The sequence below is a fragment of the Leguminivora glycinivorella genome, chromosome 13, assembly GCF_023078275.1.
Source record: "Leguminivora glycinivorella isolate SPB_JAAS2020 chromosome 13, LegGlyc_1.1, whole genome shotgun sequence".
In the NCBI taxonomy this organism is placed as follows: domain Eukaryota; kingdom Metazoa; phylum Arthropoda; class Insecta; order Lepidoptera; family Tortricidae; genus Leguminivora; species Leguminivora glycinivorella.
The window spans coordinates 3,287,584-3,303,832 of record NC_062983.1 but is presented as its reverse complement, the minus strand read 5'-3'; the positions used below and the strand labels follow the sequence as shown (position 1 = coordinate 3,303,832).

At 39.2% G+C, this 16,249-nt stretch overlaps 1 protein-coding gene across 1 annotated transcript in view; it reads left to right on the top strand.

Moving 5' to 3' along the window:
- Positions 1-16,249, top strand: part of LOC125232674 (neural cell adhesion molecule 2-like) — a 347,116-nt gene that overhangs the window by 165,935 nt on the left and 164,932 nt on the right. Inside the window, exon 4 of the mRNA XM_048138427.1 lies at positions 14,670-14,780. Within this exon, the coding sequence (XP_047994384.1) occupies positions 14,670-14,780 (111 nt within the window). The remainder of the gene's footprint in view (positions 1-14,669; positions 14,781-16,249) is intronic.

The window sequence follows — 16,249 nt, the reverse complement described above, 5'->3', positions numbered from 1 at the left end:
GCATTCAGATGAGGTATGTTTCGTGTTATAATTGCTGTTTAATTTTGCCGTGACATGTTCAGTTTTAGTAACATATATAGCCACTCCACCACTTCGTTTTTCCACTCGATCATCTCTATATAGGTCGTAGCCAGGAATCTTAATCAAGGAATCAGGTATGTTTGGTTTGAGCCAGGTTTCTGTGATCACAATTATAGTTGGTTTGAGGACATTAACTTTTGCAGTGAGGAGATCTATCTTAGGAGAAACAGATTGGATGTTTGTGTAAAGTATGGTGACTGTAAATATTGCTGGCAGAGATGGTCTTCCAACGGCGACACCAATGTCATTTTTCAGGGCCGCGGCTTGAACACTTGTAAGGCAGTTGTTTGTTAGATCTAATGGTTTTTTGTCGGTGTAGCCTCCACTATGGTTGGGTGGCCACGAACATATTTTATGGTGATGCCTGTTTCGCCCTCGCTGATGCGCTTATTAAGCTCTTCTCTCAAATGTTGAAGATATTCCCTTTGAAGGGGTGTAAGGTCAGCTTTGACAGATGAGAGATATATTGCTGTGATTTAATGAAATTATTTTTATAGTAGATATTGATTTGCTATTTATTCATGTATTGGTTTATTGCTTAGTAAAGAAAATAATAATATTCAAATATTGCTTAGTATTAATATAATTCTGCTTATTGAGACATTTTATAAATTAAGGTGTATAAACATGGTTTTTGTTATATCCTCTTTCCATCAGACTATTTTAAAGAATATTCATATATTTACTTTGTTTACGTTATTTTGATTTGTGTTGAACCAGGTGTAGGTATACATGTTTGACATGTTGTTAATAGTGATAATGTTTTTATGTACAAAGGTGGTACAAATACAGTTATACGAATTTAAAAACATACCCATATGTTTATTTTCAATAAAACCACAATAATAATCATTTTATTTTTATTTATCATTTAACATATTTCAATATTTTATACCTTATAGCTTATTATTTTTACTATAACTAACATCAGAAGTGCTGGAAACATGAACCCATTTGCTAATACATTTGGAAACGAGTTTCAGGATGGAATCTGCCGAATTAAAAGAAGTATCGCGGATGCTGTGTCCAAACGCCGCCCAGACGACGACGTGGCGCTACTACCCGTCTTCGACCCGGCCACAAGCGACAACGGTGCAGAGACGTGGTACAACAACATCGCCGAGCTTACCAAGGAGTTCTGGTGGAGCAGCCTTGCAACCGTTGCAGAAGCCGGTGAGGCCCTGAAGGGCAATACTTTAACGTGGTTAAAGCGACAAAAATTTTACATCTAGCGAAATTCAAGCCCTTTTTTAAAGTGCCTCAGTGTAAACTTAGTTCAGTCCTTGCTTGTTTAAATACAGATGCAAATAATTTATTAATAAAAATATAATTTGTATAGTGATTGTTCTTTAAGACTAAGAATTGTTATATGGAGACCATAATCTCTAAGAAGAAGAAAAATAAGTTAATTTATTATTTAGAGTCTTTTACACAGTTATTTTAGTTAGTTTTTTATTTGTATCAGTTTGTATTTATTTTATCACGTATATTTTTTTAGATTTACTTGGACATTTAGAAACTCTACATCTCTTATCAATTATAGTAACTTTTTACTGAGTTGAATCCATCATATTATCTATTGTAATGTTGACATGTAAATGTGCCCCTGTGGCCTACTTGCTGAATAAATATTTTTGATTTTTGAAAGATTTACATGTTGAGCACCACAGTAACAGATATGCTCAGTAGTATTTGAAATAATTTGTCAGATTGGCCGAACGAATTGTGGAAAGTTTCATTTTTTTTTATTACGAAAAAGATCTCTGGAATTGAGAGATCTGTCCACAATATACCTGCGATGCAATGTATGTTAATCTATGTATATTTACCTGTATTGAATTGTATTATATTGATCGGCCTAAATTATAAATTACATTACTGAGAAGTGACTGATTGGTCAAATTTTATGTATATGTATATATGAAACACTCCGCTGGTCGGCCATTTGTTTGGTGTTTGTCTTTCTCATAAGCAGCGGGTGAATGGGACAAACATGTCTAGATACTTGGCAAGTGGTCAAAACTTATATATTCAATACAATCAATCACTATCAGAAGATTTTTATTTTATTGGGTACTTCGAGAACGAAGTACTTGTCAGTATGGCCGTGATAGATTATATTTGCAATAGCTTTCTATCTAATATAATACAATACAATACAAACACCTACACATACTTACAGATTTATAAAACCTCATTATGTTTAAAGATTGTGTCATAGTAACATTTCAGAATTGTAAACTACCCTCATTATTAGTATCACAATTTGGTTACTTGGACGTTGATGTTTCAGTTTAGTGTTTATTATTCCTATCTATAATTTAATTGTATTTTACTGTAATGTAATCTAAGAAAACAAATATCTTATGTGATTTGAAGTTTCGTAAAGATGATAATTGTGATCATAATGTATTGTCCATCAATTTAAAAGATGGTTAACTGATAACAGTGATAACTGGTCATACTAGCATGGTTGCTCCTTGTTCTAAAGGCTTTAAAAGGCCAGGTAGCTCGGTTCTCGGGCAGAGTTTGTTCTGGTTAAGCGACAAGACAACAAGAGGTACGATCATGCTTCATTTTATTGTTTTCTATATTGCTGTGATTTAATGAAATTATTTTTATAGTAGATATTGATTTGCTATTTATTCATGTATTGGTTTATTGCTTAGTAAAGAAAATAATAATATTCAAATATTGCTTAGTATTAATATAATTCTGCTTATTGAGACATTTTATAAATTAAGGTGTATAAACATGGTTTTTGTTATATCCTCTTTCCATCAGACTATTTTAAAGAATATTCATATATTTACTTTGTTTACGTTATTTTGATTTGTGTTGAACCAGGTGTAGGTATACATGTTTGACATGTTGTTAATAGTGATAATGTTTTTATGTACAAAGGTGGTACAAATACAGTTATACGAATTTAAAAACATACCCATATGTTTATTTTAAATAAAACCACAATAATAATCATTTTATTTTTATTTATCATTTAACATATTTCAATATTTTATACCTTATAGCTTATTATTTTTACTATAACTAACAAGCTCGATATTTCGACGCAGTTGCATGCATCATGAAACTGAAGAAAGCAGGTGGATATCAAAGTTCCGTAGACTAAAAATTGTTGTTCGCTGGTTCGATATATCTTCGGGTAAACGCCAGAAGATCACCGGCATTCTGTGAATCAACAAATTGGCGCCCAACGTGGGACAACCAGACATAAAAAGAAAGAAAACGTTTATTTGATTTATTCAAACACCTATTACATCTTAGTGACTAAGTGGCGTGAGTCCATGGCGCTGGTTTTCATGGCAACCAAGTGAGATTCTCTAAATAAAATTAAACCATGCAAAAATAGGTCTATATGTATCACGAGGGAGAGGAAGTAACAGGTAAGACTGAGATATAATATAAGAAAACAACTAACATTTTCAAAATCATATTTCTTTCGAAGTTTTCTTCATACTTCTTTCAGTATTTTCTTCAGGCAATGTCGCTTTAAACGGACCCTCAGTTAGTAAATAAATAATTCCTACGTCAAACTTTCCCTCTTACCTTGAAATAATTTATTACTTCTGTAATAAAATATTTTTTAATAAAGACAAAAAATTACAATACAAAACATCAATGTCTTCAATCCCAATGAAGGGCCGAAAAAGTTGCTAAGTATTAAATATTTTTATACCTTTATATTTTTTATACTTTACGCAATACTGTCTGTAAACCCTATCAAAAGTTAATTAAGAAAGGCAGAGTATTTGATTTTAAATACAAAAAACAGAGAGTTGATTGGACGGCACGCTACAATGCCCTTTTGGGTGGGCGTTTAATGAAAATTTGATTTCTACCTTTTGCAGTTTTGGGAGAAATTTTCAAGCTGTAATGAATTGAGAAGGAGGATAAGTAAGATGAATGGAGAGCTTGATAATTTTGTGAAAGAAGGAAATGAAAAAGATGTTGCATTTGCTTAATATAAATTTTAAATTTTAGATTTATTTTTGCGAAATTCGAGATTTGGCAAAGGGCGTCCGCCCTGGGCCAAGGCGGATGAAAACACTGATGGCCTAGAGGTAGGAGCGTGCGACTTTCAATCAGGAAATCGCGGGTTCGAACCCTAGCTCGTACCAATGAGATTTTCGGAGCTTATTGTGCGAGATGTCATTTGATTTTGCCAGTCGCTTTTCGGTGAAGGAAAACATCGTGAGGAAACCGGACTAATTCCAATAAGGCCTAGTTACCCTTCGGGTTGGAAGGTCATCGGCAGTCGCTTTCATAAAACTAGTGTCTACGCCAAATCTTGGATTTAGTTGCCAAAAGCGGACCCCAGGCCCCCATGAGCTATGGCAATTGCCGTGATGACGCAAGGAGGATCAGGATCCAAGGGAGGGGTCATGGATAATTTTTCATTTGTTTCAGACAAATCTTTGGGTTAAAAATTCTATCATGCCCATTTAAATGAATAAACCTCGTCTTGATTAAAACGCTCCGTGTCAATTTTAATTTAAAATGGTACGAAGGCAATTCAATTCCCGAAAAGGTTTATTTGGTTATAATTAAGTTTATAAGTCTTTGGTGTGTGATCTAATTAATGGAGTTAATGAATAATGCCACGTGTAGGATGAGTTTTACGTAATCACAAGGAAAACCCCGTTATACACCGTGTTTTGATTAATTTTGGTTTATTTTAAGGGAAGATTCTTTAGAAGTACTAAAGAACCAAATAAATATTAAGTGATTGACTGGTTTTCCCTATATTCTTAAAGTTTCACTCGGGTCGATCGCAATAAAATAACATTATTTGTTTTTTTTTCTGACGTTTTGGCCAGATGAGATGAGTACGTTAAGGTGGTTCGGGCATGTAGAGAGGATGGAAGAGAGGAAATTAACGAAGAAAGTATATGAAAAAAGAGTGGAAGGATCAGTGGAAGACCTAGGCGAACTTTTCTTGATCAAATCGGGGAAATATTGCAAAAAGGCCAGGTCAGAAGAACTCGAAACCGACGAGCGTGTATGAGAAACGTTATGAAAGTGTGTGAAGCGAAAGTGGTTTGTCAGGATCGTAGTAAATGGAAATCCGTGATCTCTGCCTACCCCTCTGGGAAACAGGCGTGATTGTATGTATATATGTATGTTTTGGCTAGAATGCACTGACCGTGGTCGGTCACGGAAGACTGATGTCCCAGAAAAGTATCGACCTTGAACCCTGCTAAACAGTCCTAAGTTCCAATCCCGGTGAGGTAATTTTTTTGAGTGAATTATTTATATAAGTTTATTACAAAAAAGCAAAAATTTACAAATGGTGGACTTAAAGCCTAATGTCATTCTCTACTAGTCAATCATCGGGCCAAACAGAATCAAGTAAAAATGGTGCACGGAGAATGAGTAATAACAATGATTCGATTTTTTCAAAAACAACTGACCCTTTAGCACAGCTTGTCTTGTCGCACGCGAGTCCATACATCAAGCGCGACTTCAAGTATGGACTCGCGTGCGACAAGGCAAGTTGTGCTAGAGGGTCTGATCTACTATATAAATTAATTTGTGGTATAATCATATTTGTTACTGAGTCATGGTTGTTTCCATGCGCGGATCCAGGGGGGGGGGGGGATCATGGGGTTCATGACCCCCCCCCCCAACGGGGCCTAGGTAGGTATGCCTTTGCCTGGGCCTTTACCACGTGACCCCCCCCCCACTCCTCCCTGGGCACGCAGCTGGATCCGCGCGTGGTTGTGTCTGATTATATGTATCGTCGCCTATCATCATAATCTATTAAATAATAACCCAGACTTATCCTTGTGTTGCGACAACCACTCTTCTATTGATAATATACTCAGAATTATCCCTTTCGGAAATCACTTTGAATTCCGAGGTTAACCCAGAACAAAGCTCAAAGATATTCATTTCAACGAAGTCCAAGCAATTCTGAATAATTTCCGTATAATTAAGAATATCAAAGCAAAATTCGAGAATAATTTTAGAGCATTTTGACAGGTTCCATAATTTCTAATTGATTGTTTTCAAAGCGTGTAGCGGCGTTTAATTGGTGAGGCTACTTACATTTGTCCAGAGGCGCTTGTGGGGCCACGTGGAAACACTTTGGGAAAATCCTCACACTAAAACGATTGTCACATATAAACGGAAGCTTAGGTCACTGGTCGGAATATCACTTAAAATGTCAATTTTCACGTTTATGTCGCGCCGGTGCACCGATAACTATTTTTTAATTCGTATTAACGGGAGCGCAGATCATGGCGCTCGCACGGTCGAAGAGAGAGTTTTTTTATATATCCGCCAGGTGGCGTGGTGGGGCACCGGAAAGTCGCTTTGGGACTTCTGTAATTGCCAGCTCCAAAAAACTGTGCTACATATACATGGAAACAAGTATTCTTTCAAAATTGTGTTGCCTTGTATGTATGAAAATGAAATAACTATTTAACTATATCAAGAAAAGAAATTAAAACTAAAAATCTCTGTTCCTCGACGGAACATGCCGCTCACCTTAAAAGACACGGAGTGACTTTTAAAAGAAAATAAAAAAAAGAAACCATACGAAAGTATACCAAAATATTTTATGAAACTTATATTTAACTTAACATTAAGAGTCGTAACGATTGTATAAGTTTATTCTAAAGGTAAGGGACAGACCTTCACAACAGGTCGTTTGAACAACGTGTTCCCGCTTTTCAATGTTACGACGCGAATAACTTGATCGCTGCCCGGATGGACAGCCTGAACGCGCGCGAGTTTCCACTGCAGCGGCGGCAGGTGGTCGTCGCATACCACAACAACAGTACCTTCACGAACGGCGGGACCGCGGTCTTGCAGCCACTTTGTACTTTGTTGCAGTTGATGGAGATATTCACGACTCCATCGACGCCAGAAATGCTGGACAGCTTGCTGTATCCAGCGCCAACGTGTAAGACGATTAGGGTTCTCGTCTATCAGAGAAACGTCCGGTAGGGCCGTTAAGGGCTCACCGATTAAGAAATGGGCCGGCGTAAGAGGTAAAGGATCCGCGGAGTCCGAACTTAGAACGCAGAGCGGACGACTGTTTAATACAGCTTCGATTTGACACGTCAAAGTGTGCATACAATCATATGTTTGCGTTTGTGTACCTATTACGCGATGTAAATGAGTTTTGAAACTCTTAACAGCTGCTTCAAATAATCCACCGAAATGACTAGCATAAGGTGGTTGAAAATGCCAAGTTAATCCTTGTTTTAAAGTTTGTTGATTAAGGGCACTCATGACCGAATCATTACGTAAAAAAATATATAACTCTTGAAGGTAATTATTACAACCAACAAAGTTACGTCCGCAATCGGTATATATATCCGTACAATATCCTCGACGGGACGTGAAACGTCGCAACGCAGCTAAAAAACCTTCCGTGGAAAGTTCGGAAACTAACTCAAGATGTACAGCTTTAACGCTCATACATACGAAAACTGCAACGTAACATTTTATTATTTTTGCATTACGAACCTTATTAGCGCGTACGTAGAATGGCCCACAAAAGTCACAAGACGTTTTACTAAACACACGTGCGGGGCGTAGCCGAACCGAGGGTAACATTCCTATGCGCGGCTGGCAGCGAGTCGGTCGAGCGCGGAAGCATTTGATACAACGATGTACGCGGAGGCGAACAATATCACGACCAGAGATAATCCAGTATCGCTGTAAGAGCGAGTTTTGCACGCACTGCGAACCGGCATGTAGTTCCTTTATATGCGCATCGTCAATGATAAGATTTGTAAGAGGATGTCTTTTAGGTAAAATCAATTGATGTTTTGATTCAAAAGGTAAAAGTGATTTGTGAATACGTCCGCCGACGCGTAACAAACCATCCCTATCTATAATGGGCGTGAGACGCCGCAAACGAATTGACGGAAGTTTATTTGACGAAATCCTCTTAATGTCGTCCTCGAACACTTTTTGTTGTGTAATCAATATTAGTCGATTTAATGCAAAATTGTACTCTGGTACGGTGACGTACTTTGGGAATGTTTGTTTATGTTTCCTGCATTTATTATAGAAACGAAATATGACTGCCGTGACGCGAACTAATTTACCTAGCGACGAAAATCGCGTTATAAGAGTGTCGTCGTCCGGGGAAGGAGGCAATGTGGACACACATGCATAACTAAGACTTGCCGAGTCATGTGTATTGCGTTTTTCCTCGTTCGTGTTTACCACCGGTTTTGGTATAGGCCAGGAGTCGTGACTTTGTTGGAGCCATGTAGGACCATGGAACCACAAGTCATTTTGTACGAGCGCGGCGGGGAGCAGACCGCGAGACGCCGGGTCAGCGCTGTTATCAGCTGACGGGACGTGACGCCAACAGCGCGCCGGGACACGGGACAAAATCTCACTAGTGCGGTTCGAGACAAACGTTTTCCATTCGTGCGGGGGTGACTGAAGCCACGCGAGCACGACGGAACTGTCAGACCATGCGTACACTTGATCGGGGTGAATGTGACCACCGTAAAGATGCATAACTCTTTCAATTAATTTTGATAGGATTACACAACCCATCAATTCCATTCTAGGTATAGTAAGGCATACCCGAAGAGGTGCAACGCGACTTTTAGCCATGACTAAATAGGTTTGAACTCGCCCGGTGTTGTCCGTCAGACGTATATAAACACATGCTGCGTATGCAATTTTGCTTGCGTCGGCAAATCCGTGAATTTCGATTGAATCGAAGTCGTCAGTATTGAAAATATGACGAGGAAAAGAAATTTGCGATAGGAGCGGTAGCTCGTTAATAAAACTCGTCCATGAGTTAATAATATCGATAGGGGTTCTGAGTCCCAGGAAATTTTGGCTAACCATAGCAATTGAATTAAATGTTTGGCAAACAATGTCACCGGAGATAATAACCCGAGGGGGTCGTAAATTTTTGCAATTTCGGAAAGAATCGCCCGCTTTGTACAGGCCTGCGAAGAACTTTGAACCTTGAAACTAAATGCGTCAGATCTTGGATTCCATTGAAGTCCAAGGACCTTGACCCCTTTGTCATTTTCCATTTCGGCAAAATGAACATTTTCGCGCCGCTCACCATGAAACTCTGTCGGTCGCGTGGCAGCGAGAATGGCTGGCGAGTTACTTTGCCACTTTCGCAATTCGAACCCGGCCGTGGCACAAATACCTATCAGCTCCTGCTGCAGATTGAGGGCTTCGGCTAAGGTATCTGCGCCGGTCACCACATCGTCGACGAACACGTCATTTAGGAGGACTGGCGAGGCGAGCGGGAAACGCTCGGCTTCGTCATGCGCGAGCTGTTTAATTGTGCGCAAGGCGAGATAAGGGGAACTACTGATACCAAAAGTAACGGTACGCAGCCTATAATCGCGCAGAGGTTCCTCTGGCGACTTGCGCCACAGGATGCGCTGAAAGTCCCTATCACTCTCACGAACAAGAATATTCCGATACATTTGTTTAATATCAGAACAAAATGCAACTTTATGTACTCGAAATTTTAGAAGTACATCTACTATGTCTAAGTGTAACTTAGGCCCTTTTAGCAACGCATCATTGAGCGCGTAGCCACTCGTTGTGCGACAACCAGCATCATAGACAACACGAGTTCGGGTAGTGTCGGAAATCTTCGACACCGAGTGGTGCGGGATGTAATAACTCGCGCCAGCGGGGGTTATCGTCCGCGAGCTCCATGTGGTTAAGATCCACATACTCCTGGAGGCACGCGTGATACTCCGCCTTCAGCTGGGGGTTTCGTTCTAGACGGTATTCCAGTTTGTGGAAACGTGCTAGAGCAATTTGCCGAGACTCGCCGAGGGGCGGTGCATCGGGCTTGAATGGCAGAGCAACTATGTATCGCCCTGTCTCATCGCGCGTATGCGTCTTTTGGAAAAAGGATTCGCATAGCTTTTCTTCGGGAGTGTAACTCCGCATCTCTGGAACTGACTCCAGCTCCCAAAACTTCTCGAGATTGTCGTTGTCGAACGACGTAAAACAAGTATGGCGTGGAGTCGAAATATTAGAAGTAAAGTTGACTTTACCCCTAGTAAATAACCAAATACACTATTGATTGCTGTGGGTGTGCCAGGTTTACCCCTGACTATACCCTCGCGAATGACATCCATGAAAATGTCCTCGCCAAGTATCATGTCAACCGGCTGAGGTTTATGAAATTCAGGGTCGGCTAGAGCGAGCCCTTGCAAATGAGGCCATTCCCCGTACGGTGCTAGTGGTACACTAGGCATTTGACGGGTTAATTTTGACAAAATAGTAGCCTCCAAAGGAATACTTGGACTTTGTTTGCCCTTGGGCGAAATTGAGCACACGAAGGTACCCCTAGGGTTGAGCGGTAAATCACCGACACCTACCAACGGCTCGCTGACATTTCGTCGCGGTAAATTTAATCGTTGCATACACGATTCAGTAATAAGAGCTGCTTGTGAGCCCCCGTCTAACATACAACGAATTGTAGCAATTTTATTACCTTCGTAATAAAGGTCAACCAACGCAGTTGACAGTAACACCGTATGAGGCTCAATACCTAAACCTAGATTATTTTGATTCACGCCGTGAACAGCTGATGGGCTCGGGACAGCGCCCGCGCCGGGCTGCGACTGCTCCGTTAGAGCGAGCGAGACGGCAACTAGTTCCGCGGCTTCATTGTTCGCCGGGAAGGGTCGCGTACGCGTAAGGTCCGAATCTAAATGAATTAAGGTGTGGTGCTTCTTATTGCACTTACGACACTTAAAACTTGATTTACAATTACGTAAGTCATGTCTGGAACATAAACAATTACAACAAATGTTATTTGTTTGAACAAATGTGAATCTATCTTTAGTAGACAAATTTAAAAACTCCAAACATTTGTGAAGGGCATGCGAGCCTTTGCACTTCACGCAAGATCGAACCTTATTCGTATCGACATACGGTCGAGTTTGGTCTGACGTATTCGTAATTAAAACCCGTTTAGGTGTAATTTGATTTGAAATTAAATTATTTTTATTTGTTGTACTTAAGGAATTATTTTTTGTGGACTGTATATGGGAAACTGTAATCATCTGTTCCGCCGTAAGTTCGCGCTCTAAGAATGTTATTAAGGTTTGGACTTTAGGTATTTCACTTGGGTTGGTTAAAGAACGTTCATATTCTTTTCGCGTATTAACGGGAATTTTACGTAATAATAAATTTAACAGAACGAAGTCCCATTCTTTAACCGGAAACTCCAAAACTTCAAGTGCTTTAATATTTTCGTGGTAAACATTAAGCAAATTTCGCATAGCAACAACTGATGAGCGCGCGGAACAAGAATCGATATCGAATAATTTATCTAGATGTTGTGACGCAATAATGCGTTTGTTGTCATAACGGGATTTTAGAACATCGATCGCAATTGAATAATTACTTTCCGTTATGGGAATTGATTTAATTAAATTAAATGGTTCGTTTTTAACCGAAAGTAGTAAATACCTAAACTTTTCCGCGTCAGTGTAGGCATTGTTGTTGTGGACCAACGATTGAAATAAGTCGAAAAAGGCGGGCCAGCCCGTAGGTTCACCGTGAAATTCAGGAAGCGACAATTTAGGCAAGTTTCGACGGTCGTTCATAAACGTGTCGTGTTGGCTAGGCACAGGAATGCGGCTCGCTCGCCGCTTTTCTACATCTACCTCCTTTAGGTTATTTAAATGCGTAACTATCGCGTAATATAAATCGTTGAAATCATTTCGAATCTTAATGTTGGCTTCTTTGTTGAAGCTATTAGACTTAATTAATGCCTTTTCGATCTTAGTTTGAATTTTGGTAAACTTTCGCTGGTGCGCTGTTAAATCGGAAGTTCTTGAACGAAATTGTTCTATATTCGTTGCTGCGAACTGTAATGTTCGTTTTAATTCGTCGAGAATTAGATCTCGCTCGAATAAATCTTGTGTCATACACGATGTGTCGGTTTCGACACCGTCTGTAGGATTCGGTACCATTTTGCCGTGAGCAAAGATGGCGGAAATTACAATGAAAAATTGAACTACAAACGTATGTAATTGGAATGATGGGTACGTAATACCGCAAAATACACGGGCAACACAACGTGAGAAAGAAAAATCCGGATCGAACGGATCAAAAAACTATATGTAGCGGCGTTTAATTGGTGAGGCTACTTACATTTGTCCAGAGGCGCTTGTGGGGCCACGTGGAAACACTTTGGGAAAATCCTCACACTAAAACGATTGTCACATATAAACGGAAGCTTAGGTCACTGGTCGGAATATCACTTAAAATGTCAATTTTCACGTTTATGTCGCGCCGGTGCACCGATAACTATTTTTTAATTCGTATTAACGGGAGCGCAGATCATGGCGCTCGCACGGTCGAAGAGAGAGTTTTTTTTATATATCCGCCAGGTGGCGTGGTGGGGCACCGGAAAGTCGCTTTGGGACTTCTGTAATTGCCAGCTCCAAAAAACTGTGCTACATATACATGGAAACAAGTATTCTTTCAAAATTGTGTTGCCTTGTATGTATGAAAATGAAATAACTATTTAACTATATCAAGAAAAGAAATTAAAACTAAAAATCTCTGTTCCTCGACGGAACAAAGCGTTTTGTAGAATTTAGCGTATTATTCCTGGGAGTTAATGCTTTGAGATCAAACGGTGAAATATTCTTAACATCTAACCAGAGACAAGCAGAAAGGTGTCCAGTTTCATTATAGGTAATTAGAATTTGGGAATTGAATGTGTGATGACGGTTTTAGACAATTCTAAATGATGATTACATCAACCCCTTTCCTCTCGCCGCACTGAGAGAAAAAGCAACCAGTTTTCATGTTCGTTCAACAAGTTTTGCACATGAGAAAGTCCTGCCCGTATCCTTCGCGTGGTCCTTAAGGGCTCATGACTTCATGAGACCGCCAGCAAAAAAAAAGACTTATTGTCATGTAAAATTTTATTGATTTTTATGCATCAGGGTGTTTGGTACATGAATTGACACAATTTTATGGGGGGTTTGTGATGTCATTTCCTTCCATTTCGTCCTTGGAACCTTGGTCGTAGAGGCCACGGTTCTGGACATAAGATTCTTTTTATTTTTCTTCCTAAATCATTTAAAATGTGATAGCTAACCACATATTTTTTTTTTGTGTGTTAAATGCGCACCGCAATTTGTTTGATAGTCTTATAAATTATAGCATAAAACAAACACATGGGTCTTTTTTATTACAAATAAACTGAATTGAAATTTAACCTTACTTTAATTTAGAGATAAGGCAGGGGCGGCTCACTCCGCCATTCTATCGCCGCGCTACAAGTACATCCTGGCGGCCGCGAGTTCGCGGCCTACTCAGGGGTGGCGCGCGTTCTCACGGAATGCACGTTCGCACTTTCTTTTGTCACTTTACGCCGCGAGGTTTTTTTAAGCGATGTCCGCGTGTGGGATGGCTAATAATACTTAGTTAAATAGACATATTTAATAAAATAAATACCATAAGACATTCTTACTTAGATCTACTACTGATTAAGTCCCACGGAAAAGTTCAATAAGGCTTGTGATGTTGGAACTTGAACAAAAATATATAAATACAGTATATATACCTAGGAAGTACCCGAGACTTGAATATAATAGTATAACATTTTATGTGAGTATTAATTCGTTTGGATCCATTGGTAACCCTATCACCGGACGCCGCGCACGTGCAGCTCGTTTCTTTGTAAGAATTTTGTAGGTATTTAAAAAGGCGGCATTTCGTGAACATCAAAGCAGTGGGCCTTCTGTACTTGTACTATTATATATTCTGTGGATAAGGCAAAAAATTAAAAATCGTACATATTTCCAGAACCGTCAATGACATTACAAACTCCCCAAAAATGTTGTCGATTCATGTGCCAAACAACCTGTATATTATTTTTCACCACATCAACTGTTAAAGGCTTATTTTGCAATTCGAAAACATATAGCAAAATTGCATTTTACCCACAAGAGTGCAAAGTAATTTCATACAAATTTTAACTTGATGTCTTAAGCTGGCTGGTAGAATTTACCTATAAATGATGATTTTTTTAATCATAAATATTGAATAAATTGATGGGTTTGATTTAATTTGATGTTTTATAGTCAGTATTTTGTTCGTGTTTGTGTGGTGAAAAATTTTGTGTTTCACTCGGTGGCAAAGTTTGTTTAACCTTCGTGGCTTGAAACCCTTGCAACGCTCAAGATTCCACTTTTTTGAATATATATTTTTACCCTGTGTGGTGACGGGTTAAGAATTTCACCACCCCCTTTCTTCCCGTGGGTGTTGTAGAAGGCGACTATGGGATATGGGTTAAATTGTGGCGCAGGCGAGAGGCTGGCAACCTGTCACTGCAATGTCACAGTTCCGTTTTCTTTCAACCCCTTATTTGCCAAGCGTGGCACTGAAGCTTTAGTAGTTTCATGTGTTCTGCCTACCCCTTTATGGGATACAGGCGTGATTGTATGTATGTATGTATGTATATTTTTGGAATCTTTCGCTTGCTCAGGTATTAACATTGGCACGTGCGGTTAAACAACTACTTTGCCCCCTTGTGAAACAAAGAATTATTAATATAATAATCTTTTTTTTGTCACCAGCGCCCCCAAACCGACCAGCGATAGTTGACACGAAGACCAAAGACCAGACGCGCCTCCTGCAACCATACAATGAGGGCGAGACGTTGGAACTTAGCTGCGAAACCTATGGAGGTAAGCATTCATTTTAATCAAATTCAAATAACCTAACCACAAAATTAAAATTTTGAAAAATCCCCCGACCGATTTTCATGAAACATGGCTAAGAACACTCCCTACTAACTCAGCTTTCAGACAAAATAAAATAAAATCTAAATCGGTTCATCCGTTCGGGAGCTACAATGCCACAGACAGACACAGGCAGACAGACAGACACGTCTTATACTTAAACTTATAACAACCCGTCGTTTTTGCGTCGGGGGTTAAAACGAAATATGACCAATATCAGATAATATGGAAGAGATAAAAAATTTGAAGAGCTGAAAAATATCTAAACACAGTGAATAGTCACTCTAAAGCCTGAAAAAAATACAATAGAGAGTAAAAAAATTACATGTTCAGATTAGATATCAAGAAATCTGACACATGCTGTCATACTTGTTAACCCTTTACTGTATACTAAGACATTTATGACTGATATGATATTGAACTCTATTTAATTAAGAATTAGTAGTAGTAGTAGTAGTAGTAAACACTTTACTGCACAAAAAAAAAAGTATAGCGGATAATTTTAATAATGGTTATGTACAAAGGCGAGCTTATTTCTTTAACTATAATAGTTTGTTAACATAAATATTTGTTGAAACTATAATAATTATAGTTTCAACAAATATTTTTTCCCCTCACTAGCTCGGAAACACGTGTTTTGTCCTTTAATGCCAGCGGGTAAAAACGTATTTTATCCACTAGTGGATAAAGTAATTTGACCTTGAATAAAGTCAAATTTTCTGCTTTAAAACTGTTAAAAGTGGATGTATTTAGTGATGAAGATGATTTACCACCTGTTCCATAATAATAATAATATTTAGCGAGTGATGCTGTATTTCTAGCAAATAGATGCTAATATGGCACAAAATAATAGTGGTGTGTTTGCGGCAATTCAGCAACCAGAACCGTTACAGGAAGAAGGTAACACAGTGGTAAACTGGAGGGAGTGGAAATCGGCCTTCGATTATTTTTTAGTCGCATCGGGGCGCGACGCGGCTTCCTCCAAAGAGAAATGCGCGAATGACAAGTCCGATTATGACAAGCTAGTAAAGGCTTTTATAGAACGCTTTGACCCAAAGAAGAACGTTAACTTTGAACGGCACACGTTTTTTGAGACTTATCAAATAAACGATTCCTTTGATAAATACTTGAGCGATTTAAAAATTAAAAGTAAAAGTTGCGAATTTAGTACTCTCAAAGATAGCCTAATTTTAACGCAGATAATAAGAGGCCTAAAGGACAGCCACATGCGTGAAAAATTACTGTCTAAGTCTTCATTAAATCTGGAACAGGCCATAGTATATTGTCGCGCGGCTGAGCGAGCCAGCATGCAAGCAGCAGCGTGTCGGAGTACAAACACAGAACCTCCCCTGCATTAGAAGAACTGGCGCGTGGACGCGGCGCTCCGGGAGGTAGAGGCTACGGCTTCGGGACGA